The 12285-nt window shown below is 37.4% G+C and overlaps 1 protein-coding gene across 1 annotated transcript in view; it reads left to right on the top strand.

Moving 5' to 3' along the window:
* The window catches only part of LOC149847447 (NAD(P)H-quinone oxidoreductase subunit O, chloroplastic-like), a 44335-nt gene extending 38230 nt beyond the window's left edge, over nt 1–6105 (top strand). The window contains exons 3-6 of the mRNA XM_089998424.1: nt 4859–4924; nt 5172–5213; nt 5680–5739; nt 5853–6105. Coding sequence (XP_089854550.1) covers nt 4859–4924; nt 5172–5213; nt 5680–5739; nt 5853–5882 — 198 coding nt within the window. The 3' untranslated portion in view covers nt 5883–6105. The remainder of the gene's footprint in view (nt 1–4858; nt 4925–5171; nt 5214–5679; nt 5740–5852) is intronic.
* Nucleotides 6106–12285: the final 6180 nt, after the last annotated feature.

The following is a 12285-nucleotide window of genomic DNA, read 5'->3' on the forward strand; positions in this document are numbered from 1 at the left end:
TGCCATTGCTATAAGTTCTCACTGGCCCATCCGACAACTTGATGTCAATAATGTCTTTCTTAACGGCGATCTTCAAGAGACTGTGTATATGACTCAACCTCCCAATTTTCAAGATCCTAAACACCTTGAGTTTGTCTGTCGCTTATATAAGGCACTTTATGGTCTTCGCCAGGCACCTCGTGCTTGGTTCCAGAAACTCAGCGAGGCTCTGCTGAAACATGGTTTTCATGGATCACGCATCAATCCCTCTCTATTCACTTTGCTTCAAGGCAAACTAAAGTTATATGTTCTTGTCTATGTTGACAATATTCTTGTTACAGGCGGTTCCCCCATTCATTCAATATCTTGGTGCTCGGTTCGCCCTAAAAGATCTTGGTGATCTACATTATTTTTGGGGAATTCAAGCGGTTTGGTCTTCAGCTGGTCTCCACTTGTCACAGGAAAAATATATATTTGAGTTTCTCTTACGCAGAAACATGCTCGATGCTATGCCCATGTCCACTCCTATGGTGTCGTACACCGAGCTTTCTGCGTTCTCTGGTCAACTAATGGACAATCCAACATTGTATCGCAACGTCGTTGGGCCCTTCAATATGTTACTCTTACTCGGCCAGATGTATCCTTTTTCGTTAACGAGGTCTGCCAATTCATGCATGCTTCGACCACGGAACATTGGTCAGTTGTTAAAAGGATTTTGCGATATCTTAAGTTCACTATTCAGCATGGCCTATATTTCTCTTTGAGCTCTTCCTCCCGGCTTTCACTTTATGCTAACGCCGTCTGGGCTGGTTCTCCCAACGATCAAAAGTCTACCTCTGCCTATGTTTCATTCCTTGGACATAACTTGATCTCTTGGAGTTCAAAGAAGCAATATGTCGTATCATGCTCGAGCACAGAGGCAGAGTATCGTTCCATCGCTAATGCTGCCGTTGAATGCATGTGGCTTCGACACTTACTCGGCGAGTTGGGCCATTGTCTCTCAGAGTCACCGGTCATCTACTGTGATAATGTGTCAGCGATGTATCTTGTAGGTCATCCTACCTTTCATAGTCGCAGCAAACACATTGAGCTCAATGTGCATTTTGTTCGGGACAAGGTTGCAGCTCAGGTTTTCAAAGTTCAACATGTTGCTTCCACCGATCAACTTGACGATGCATTGACTGCATGTACATCGGTTTAATTACCTAAAGTCCAAGCTTCACGTGTTCCCTCACCCATTACGCTTGCAGGGGGATGTCAAGACCAACAATCCTCAGTCATTATGTGCCACTCAGACTTAACCTAATCCTGCGCTACATATGTGCTGGTCGTTACAGAATTCCTTGAAGGACTCAACGTCCAAAGAAAGAAAGTTTGACCAGGACTCTAACAATGAAAATAAAAGAGACCTGTCCACCATAGATTCCTCTGTAAAAGAAAAGTTTCCTGATGAGAAACAACTCTCCGTTGATAGAGATAATGATGTTATCGATATCCTTCTAAGAAAGGAAACAGGTTAATTACCTGCATGTAATCAGTTCTATATATAGTGGTTTATCCTTGGCTCACGTTAACTCTGACAATGAGAAATACCAAGGGTCGTGGACATACGTCATTCTGACCGAACCACGTAAAACTATTGCCTTCTTGTGTTTTTAATTCTCCCTTGCATGTGACTGTGCATAGATCGACATCTTAGACGTGAATTCAGATTTCATGCAGCAGTCGAGTCTTTTAGGTGAACATATTCAAATTATATGTCATAAATTATTGAGGAAATCCTAATAGTATTTTCATTAAGATAGCATAACACTAAGGATTTATTTGCTGAGACTCAACTTTGAGTAGCATTTTGTTATACTCTGGTTGTAAACTTTCCACTGTTTCTGAACTACTATATTTTACGTGTGATTTTCTTGTGGATCTTCCACTTTTATTATATGAGGAAATGAATGTGATCATTTGTTAACTTGGTGTCTCCATACTTCCATATATTCTTCTTTGAAGATTTTGGTATTTGGCATTGATTGAGTACATGTGATCAAAGACACCTTGGTGTATCTTCAGCAAACTGATTATTGTAAGAAATCTTGCAGCCTTTTTTGATGTTTCATTAGGTTAACTAAATTTGACTTTGTGCAAGACACTGATGTGTAGCATGAGCTAAACATTGATATTTACAATATGCAATATTCTTTGTATATGTACAAGATATCAAAATCTCTAGAAGGATCTTTTCTTTTTCTTTCTTTTTGTTTGCTGCTAATCTAAAGAAATGGAGATCTCTTAATATTTTGTGGTTTTTGTATTCAAAACAATGTATTTTTTTTCTTGTTGCCTTGAAATAATGGAAAATGCTTCAGGGTTTCAAAGACTCATTATATCTAAGGTTTTTTTTCATCTAGAATTTTCTGATAGCATGAAAAATATCAGGATGTTTGTTAGAATGGTTATTAGTTTGTATTTTCTCATGCCATAACCAGCTGCACTATTGAAAACCATCTGCCAACAAGATGATGAGCGGTTAAATCATCATGATACATTTGTTAGTTTCATTACTATGCAAACAGCAAAAAAATCACTGAGGGTTTGATTACCTCAGTTGTCAGATCTCACTATGGATTCTTGGGGAGTCCCACCAAAATATGGAATTCCAGCAAACACTGGATCTTAAGTTGTAACAAAAATCTGATCTAAGGTCCCTGCAACACTGAGTTCAAGTGAGAAACAAAACATAGATGTTTAAGCCTCAAAAGAAGGAGTTTCTTATGACTGAATCTTACCCACTAAAAGTCTGAAATTTTTGAAGACTTCTTCTTCCACCTAGTAGACTTAAGATGTCACTATTTTATCGCTGTATCTAAGATCTTAGGTTCCCACATGCCCCTAATTGAAAATTCTTTTCACATACCTGATGTTTCCTTATCTGCTATTTTTCTTTCTATGAAGATTCATGCCTTAAGAAACACAAATTAATGAGGCAAAAGGAAAAGAATGTAGGAAAAACTAAAAACATTAAAAGGATAGGATTAAGAGGAAGAAAAGAACATATATCAATTTTGTGTATGTTTGTCGACTTTGCTGTCTTTACATCATAGTAACAAAAAGGGGAGCAAGTCATCAAAAAATATGAAAGAGAAGATTCCTTTTGTTTCTAATGAATTTGTTATGGATATTTCACATGGATGCCCTTTGCTTCTTAATTATTTTATCTGAGAATATAACTTTTTTCTTTTTTCTGTGGTAAAACTTAGTTTGGTTCTTTTTTCATGAATAAATCACATTGGTGTAGTTTATGTATGACTTTGTGATATTCCTTCATTTCTTATGAGCAATTTTTCCTATAAATCTCTTCTCTTCTAGTATATTCTGAAACAGGGAGGACCAACATGTGTGATTACCTGCATTGACTTTTGACATTTATGATAGCCACTTGTCATGCTGACAGATATTTAGCTGAACTCTGAAGAAGAAAGAATAGTGAGAATGATCTATGGGAATGATCACACGTGAACACACATTTTTCCTAAAGCCTGTCACATGTATCATATCCCCAAATATCTCTTTATTCTGATATATTTTGCAGATGGGGCACAAATATACAAATTGGCTTCCTTAAGTTTGATTGGTTGAATACAAGAAAGAAGATGAGCTTTCAATATTTTTTGCAACAAAAAATATGATAAAAATGACAGAAAACTAAGAGAAATCAACTCTCACATGGATGGTCCATTTTGACTTATATTGTTTCCCTGTCCATACTTAATTTAATGGAAAAATCCAAGAAAATAGTCATGTCCTAGCAGCTAGATCCATATCCATGTGGAATAAGGGATGACTCTGTTTATCACTTATGACACAGAATGCAGAAATGACTGATCTCTACTAAATAACACCAATAGTCGTGTAATAAGAGAAAGGATGCAAAATAGCAGCGAAGATTTGTGGAGTGCATGAGAAAACATCCATCTCAAGACCTAGTTATGCCAATAGAATCAGATTCTTCATGGTACACAAGAGCCAATAACCTTAGAAATTGACCTGTGAAGGAAAGTACAAAAGAGGCTGGCTTGACCAGGTTAGTCGAAATAAATAAAAGAAGAGGGAAAATGTACATGACTAGCAACCAATAACAAAGTTGAAGAATACGTTTTCTGATGTGTCCATACAAAATGCTCATCTTAGTGTGTAACCCCATGAGACTGTATAAACAGATGAGAAACATAGAGAAATGAATTAAAGTATGAATCTAGGACTACCTTAGAGACATACATCCTTTGCAACATTTGATACACAAACTAATAAGAATGGTTTTATGGAAACCTTGCTCATGGTACAATGAAAGCTTGTTCATAGAAATCAATAATGAAATTCTTAACAATAGTAATTGAGGCAAATACCCTGAGAAACATGTAGATGAAGCAAATAAATGGAGATTCCCCTTAAAGTAGAGAAAGCTAGATAGTATGACAGAGAAGTCTCTCTATCTCTCTCTCATACATGTTGTTTATCTTTTACATTTTATTTTTTTATTTGTTCATGCTTGGTCTTTTCCCCAACATTGGCGTTATATTTGTTCTTCCATGCTTGATCTTTTTGCTTTTGCCACAAATTTAATCAGTTGAGATGGGGCACAGTGAGTTGAGTATCTGAAGCATAAAAATTATTTTCAGATAGGTGAAATGATTTTAGATGATTTTGAACTTCAATATATATGTAGACCACGCTGAAAGAAAATTTTAGTAATTTCAAGCTTCAATCTATATGTAGACCAAGCTAAAACAAAATTTTAACTGCCAGTGATTTATGTATTGTACATATGCAACAATATTGGCCTTATGTTAACATGTTAACTGATTCATATCTTTCCTGATAAAAGTATTTATCAGTTGGCCATCCACTTTATTACAAAGGCTTGGACTACATCTATGAAGACCGTGGGGAGGTGAGTAAATGATCCACTTATGATGTCAAGATGCTTCTTCAGCATTTCATGATAAATTTTCTCTTGATTTTGATTTCACCAATTGTAGCCTTTACTAGTCTCTGCTATTCAGCTCATTCTACTCTTTGTAAATACTGTCATAGAAACTGCATCCTATCGTTACTGCTGCTCTTGGATTTGCAGTCTCTTGTTTGTTCTCCGCATTTTGGAATTATTTACTGGTTGGTTGTGTGAATGATGTTGGCAGGTCTTGGATATGCGCATTTTTGAGACTGGGGAGCACGCACTGGTATGTTATGAATGATTCATTCATTTCAATTTAGCTCAAACAGTAATATTATGCTTTGAACCTGCATGTATGGTTTATTCTTATTCTGAACCAATTCAGTATCGAATACCTTTTGTCCAAAGTTTGAGAATGGAAACACTTCATGTTCTTTTATTTCAAAGGAATGGTTGGTTCATCATAGTGTATTGGAGGCACATGACGAATCTAGATTCATCTGTTTGTCTAGTTAGGATTGCTAGAGTGAGCAGTTGAAATTGGATTTCAGTTGCTCAAAGTCACCATCTATTGGCAGTGCATATTTTCCAGATAGATTCATCTGTTTGTCTAGTTAGGATTGCTAGAGTTAATGAATGATCTGGTCCAATTGAAATCTTCATTGCCCCTTCCATTTGAATGATTCAATTTTGAAGATAAAATTACAAAACATTTTGTTTGGCTGACTGACTGGTATTCATTCTTCCAATAGATTGCTTGGGTAGGGATACCAACTGCACCTGCATGGCTTCCAACTGACATGCTCATCAAGGTACGAGGACAATTAAATGTATCAGTTGAATTTTTTGTGATTTTGTGCGATAAAGCTCTCTTCATGACTAATCATTTCCTTTCACTTCTTTTAATTTTGTGTGTTATCTGCAGTCTGATAAGCTTGATTATGAGCGAATTTGATATCAAAGCCTTAAAGGGATTATAGACCATGGTTATTTTAGAGATCATTGTGCAACCTTATCTACATCATCCTTTGTTTCATTCTGTCCATGTAATTTCTACTATATGTTGTATATCCATTTTTCATATGTAGAAAAATGGTGCAAATGGAGATATGCAGATGTGCATATACTTATAAATGTTCCTTACCATGAAAATAGATATCCTGTTTAAATTTTTCAAAGATTACAAAATCCATGGTGTTTGGAAAGTAAATAGGGTATTGTACTATTGGGACCTCACTAGGAGAGTCCATGTGTGTGTGTGTGCAGGTGTGCATGCATGCTCTTAATATTCCAGTGATTGTCTGCCTGAGTTTGGTTTTGAGCCCATGAGTATCAGTTGGTCCATACTATTGTAGTCAGCCAATTGTTCATCATGACCAGAGTATAGATGGGTAGACAGGAGAGGAAGTTTATTGTTTACTGCTTCTGCAATGAGTTTGGTGATTGAGGCAATGAACAACAGGGAAAAGGGTAAGGGAAATTGTGCATGTGTTCTTCTTGGCATGTTGAAAATGAACTGCAAGCTTAAAAAAAGGGGGATGGTTCTATTGGCATTGCGGACTCCACTTATTCCAAATTTTGATAGTTCATCATGAATACTGACTAGGTTTAAACTCGTGCTAACATCTTTACAGCTTGTTTGCTTTCCCACTTTTTTCACCATTGTAGATGGGACTGCTTCATTTTCATGCATATAACGTTTCAATTCATCTATTCACTTGCATGGAAAGTGTGTGTGTGTGTGTGTGTGTGTGTGGAGAGAGAGAGAGATGGGAACCTGCAAATTGAAACATGCAAAATGGGTCCAAGACGTTTTTCAGCACTGAATTATGTCAAAAATGAAAGATTAAAATACAAGAATGTAAAGAATAAACACCAGATGATAATGGATAACAATTAAAATACAAGAATGCAAAGAATAAAACACAAGATGATAATGAACAACAACATGGCAACATGGTAGATTTGACGATGGCAGTTTTGATATGCCATTGTGGTTCCCTCGGTGGTGTGCATATGCCCATCAAGATTTCCTCCTTGGGATATGCCCATGAATCCTTTGTGATTTGCATTATTCAAACTGTTAATTTATATTCAGATATGTTTATTTTTTATCCAACTAGGAGAAGCAGAGGAAGATATATGCATGTGCAATCATTGCCTTGAAGTGAAACCTCTTTTATAAATTTAGCATCATAACTGATGCAATTTGCTAATGATACAAAACTTTCTTACATCAAAACTTAAAACGAAGTGCCAAGAATTAGGAACTCTTCGGAGTTGGCTATGGTGAGCCAAACAAGCTTGCCATTAGAACCTATTGGGATTACACAACCTTTCCTATATGAAGTCAAATAAACTCATATGATTGTAACTTGAATTAGTGATTATGCTTCTAGATTCTGGGGCACTAGCAGAAAGTTGGGGATGTCAATGGTATGGTTTTTGGTTCAATAGCCAACCAACTTGAATCCATTTAGCCAGCATCAGTATAAATTTATGTGTCCGATTAGCTAATTGGATCATATTTGATTTCAAGTTATTGCATCTAAACTTGAATTTGACTAGATCCAAACCAGTTTACATGTAAATATTTGATAAAGTTTTCCCATCCATATTGAATATGATTCCGGATGTGATCAGCCCATGTCCAACCTGAGTCTGAGTGGCTTAAAGGTACACATCATATTTGGTCAATGCTAAAATGTGCTCCCTCTAAACAGTAGGAGTATTCGTATGGTCCTCTTCTATTAGAAAGGAAATACTCCCATGTTTAATGAGAAGAGGAATTGAGAGAATTCATTTTGATGGTGTAATTATGCATTCCTCTACATAGAGTGCCGTTTGTTTAGAGTCTATGCTTCTCCAATGGCCCATAAAGGAAGCTGAAGTGAATCCTAAGTGCCACAAGTTCATTCACTCTGCAGCACCACAATGAGTTCTCCTTAAAAACAAACAGAAAATTGCAGAACTGCAGTATAAAGCAACACTGCCTAATAAATAACCTCAACGATTTTAAGTATCATTAGGGATAGCTCTGGCAATGGATATAAGAAAACTAAATTTGCCCGCTTCTTTGGTTGGAAAAAGGTGTTGAGCTTAATTGGGTGGTAAGACAAAGAAAGAAGCAAAATGTTGTACATGAAAATGCATTTTCCTGTACACAGAAAACTTTGAAAATGGTTGGATTTCTCAAAGAATGATTTACCTTTGACTTGGATTCCATTTGATAAATGGTCGTGGAAAAAATTCTTGGGAAGGTGTGGCATCATATAAAAGCTGACCAAATTGACGCTATTTCTAGATATGAAATTTGTTACTATGTTCCCCATATAACTTGTCTAAACTAATTTTCCTCAAAAAAAAAAAATTGTCTAAACTAATTGTTGGAAGCTAGGGTTGGCATGTTGACATTGTTGTCATGTGCCCTAAGGGCGGTTGGCATAGTGGGGTGAGGCTTTGGCGACTAGGTGGGCAGTCAGGGTTTGATTCCCATGGGCGTTTTGTGTTTGGGATGATTTTAAGGAGGAGAACCGCCGAGGAAACCATGCTAGAGGACATGTCTAGCTGCACCTAGGGATTGAACCTGTTGGATCTTTGCGTACAAAGGTAGGTGCCGACCCCTCCTTCGTGATAGTGGCATGCGTTATGTCCGATTCGAGATAGGATTTGTCTAAAAAACATTTGGTGGCTGCAAACCTTGTTAAGTGTTGATGTTTTGTGCTGTTTTTGATGAGATGATACACTAGATAAAATATGAAAAAGAAAAGAAAAGTGTAATACCCAAAAAATTTAAGTGATTCTTTATGATTTGGGCCTGGGATCCAAATTTTGGATCCAGGACCCATAAAGGGATTTTTACGAATAAATTTACCTCGTATAATCTTATATGTATATATAAGTGCAATAATTTTAATTAATTAAATAATTCAAGGGATGACTATTTACGATGGTGCGTAGATGGGTCCGGGATCCACCTTCCGGATCCATATACCCGTATATATATTTTTATATGTAATACCCGAAAAATTTAAGTGATTCTTTATGATTTGGGCCTGGGATCCAAATTTCGGATCCAGGACCCATAAAGAAATTTTTACGAATAAATTTACCTCGTATAATCTTATATGTATATATAAGTGCAATAATTTTAATTAATTAAATAATTCAAGGGATGACTATTTACGATGGTGAGTAGATGGGTCCGGGATCCACCTTTCGGATCCATATACCCGTATATATATATATGTATAAATCATAATAAAATAAAGAAAGCAGTAAATAGTTTCAGACGAATCCACTCTTATAACCAGCTCGGATCCAAATTGGAATTTGGATTCTGAGTAGCAGAGTTCGGACCCGATACGCGAATCCATAAATAACCCACGATGGGGTGTTAAATTATATTTATAATAGTAATTTTTAATTAAATAAATAATTAATAGTATATATATATGGTACAAAGGGGTCGGACCCATAGTTGGACCCACAAGGATCCAACTGAGGATCTGCTAGCTCTTGGCGACCCGGATCCAGTTGTAAACTGGATTTGGAGCCGCGGGTTGCGGGCTCGGACCCGGACCCGAGTTCGATTTTGAAAGGGCGTTAAACAAGAATCGTGCCTAGGGCACGATTCTTGCTTTCAAGAACCAGAAAAAGAAAGGGGCAGGGGGGTTACGCAGAGCGTAACCAACCCTGCGCCTCTCGACAAGAGGGGAGGGGGGTTTGGGCGATAAAGGGGAAGTGGAGAGGGGTCTCTCTCTCTCTCTCTCTCTCTCTCTCTCTCTCTCTCTCTCTCTCTCTCTCTCTCTCTCTCTCTCTCTCTCTCTCTCTCTCATTCGTGCGCACCGAAAGGGAGATCCGTCACCGGCAAAACCCCAGCTACCATCAGCCATCACCGGCCTCCTCGAGCACTCCCTGTCACGGCAGCAGTGAGGGGCAACTTCAGCCGGCTCTGTACTCGTGTCTCCAGCCTCCGATCGCCGAAAAACCAACTGAAAACAGGTACGGGTCTTTGTTGAATCTTGGTGAGGGATCGAACAGGGGTTCGATTTCGTGCAAGGGTTTGAGATGAGAAGCCTCAAAAATCTGTTAGATGGCTACTTTCTTGGTTTTCAAGAATCAATGGGGTTATTTTGGTCTAACCCTAACCCGTAAAATCCCCAAATCAGGTCGATAGGAGGGGGGGGGGGGGAAGAGGGGTCGACTGAGGTAGTGGATGGCCCCAGCCATGGAGGTCCCGAGTTTCTTATAGGGATACCCCAGACTTGGGGGTTTCTTAGTTAGAAAATGAGAAACCCCATGGTACCTATTGAATTTATGCAGAAAACCCCAAATCTTCGATTAGAGGGATTTCAGTTTCAGGTTAACAGGTAAGGTAATGTAGAGGCTTTTTAGGTTTTAGATTTCTATATTGAAAAGGGGATTTTCTTCGGGTTTCAGCTTCATGACAGGGGGGTTCGTTTGATTTAACACCTGCCAGGTTGAACAACCTGTGTAAGTTAATAGGATGTTAGAGAAAAAAAAAGTATGTTGAATCGATGTTGAGTTAGATGCATCGTAGGTTCCATTCTGTTTTAAATTAAGAATTTCTATGTTACAATGAAACTCTATATTTTGTCATTAAATCAGAATTTATGTTATAATAAAAAGCTACGTTAAGGTGCTGATTATATCAAAATCTATTTTTGTGTGATTATTAATTGTCAATTTTACCTATTTATTGACTAAGTACAAAATGCAGTGTAGATTCTTTTTCAGTTTGAGCATACAATTGTGGTCTTGGACTGTTATTGGTTTGTTTGATTAAAATTTCAGAATGTTTAATTGTAAATTTCAATTGTTTTCTGATGAATTTAATTATTAGTTAAAACTGTCTTACCATAAAAGCTTTATGAAGATGTTAAATCTAGTCAAAAGATTAGACATCACAATAGGTCCTTTGAAAAAAAAAAAAAACAGATCCTGTGTAATGAGATGTTTGAATGTTCTTGTGCTGGAGCATATTCAAAAAAAAAAGGAGAGATTGGTGAATTAGTAAGATGTTCTGGTTGTGATAACTGACTACACACACACACCTGTGTTGAACGTACACATAAGCCTATATGCTCTTGTTAAAGGACATAACTTTGGTTTCCTTTCCTTTTATTTGATCTTGAGTTCAAGGTTGGATCTCTTGATTTTTAGTTTTATGGTCTTGCATATTCCTGTTATAAAACTGCATATGTGCGGGTTGCTTCAGTGTTGAACAAAAAATGATATTTTGGTCATCAAACCGCATATATGTGGGTTATTGCGATGCCAAACAGAAAATAAACTTTTTGTTATGAAATTATGGGGGTGTGTTGGCTGGACTGAGTTGACTATACTTCTAGCTAGGAGTTCGGCGGGTCTGGGATTGGTAAGTCTGACCAACTTCCCTAGCATATGTCAAAGCTTACACTTCTGCCCAGTAATTGGTAAATGTTATTTTTGCATTTCATGATACTGGTTGTGCAATCATGAATGTGAGCATGGCTCGGTTACTGATTTTCTTCTTGAGCATGTATGCATAATGAATATGTGAAACTTTATATATACACTCACACACTCAAAAGAAATGTGCATTGGTTAATACACGTATTTGATGTAGGCACCACACATATTGAAAATGCATATGATTGAGTAATGACATACATATGGTTGAGTTATGTTTGCATGAGTGCACGTGCTTTTGGCAGTTTGGCCTAGTGTTATGAATGAAACACTACTTTGGTTTTATTATGTGATGCATCGATGGCGTAAATGGACCATCACCGGCCTGAAAAGTCGTGGGTTTGGTTTCTTTTCACATATGTTTTTGACTGCATCACTTAAACCACATAAGATGGTATGGCACACTACTACACTGTACTGTTTGTCCTCACGGACTGAAGTTTCGTAAGGGGTTCCCCCGCAAGGGAGGATGCGGGTTTTCACTTTACTTTTGCATATGGTGTTGCAAACTTAAAGAATTGACTTTAATAAAAATATAATGAATAAGAACAGTGTAATATACGTTCTGGGATGTCTCATCTGAAGTATGGGAATCTTAGAGATCCGGTCTTGGGGAGACTGTGAGGATACAAAAACTGCGTGTGCTGTAATTTTGTCCCATAAACCCGATATTGAGGTTTCTTCTCCTGACCACGGTTTTAGGGAGAGTTTGCCACTTTACCCGGGAGTGGTGTGTTTTGACACGACTGTTGTTTATGGTACCAAGGAAGTGGCACTTGTGAGAGTGGGGTGTCCCTTGTGTCCCTGACATTAGATGTGGAGGTCTAATATTCCGAAGGTGATTTGGTCGAGGGCTAAGTTGAAACCCAATAATAAAATACAAA

The sequence above is a fragment of the Nuphar pumila genome, chromosome 2 (genome assembly GCF_984573655.1).
Source record: "Nuphar pumila chromosome 2, dmNupPumi1.hap1.1, whole genome shotgun sequence".
NCBI classification, from domain to species: domain Eukaryota; kingdom Viridiplantae; phylum Streptophyta; class Magnoliopsida; order Nymphaeales; family Nymphaeaceae; genus Nuphar; species Nuphar pumila.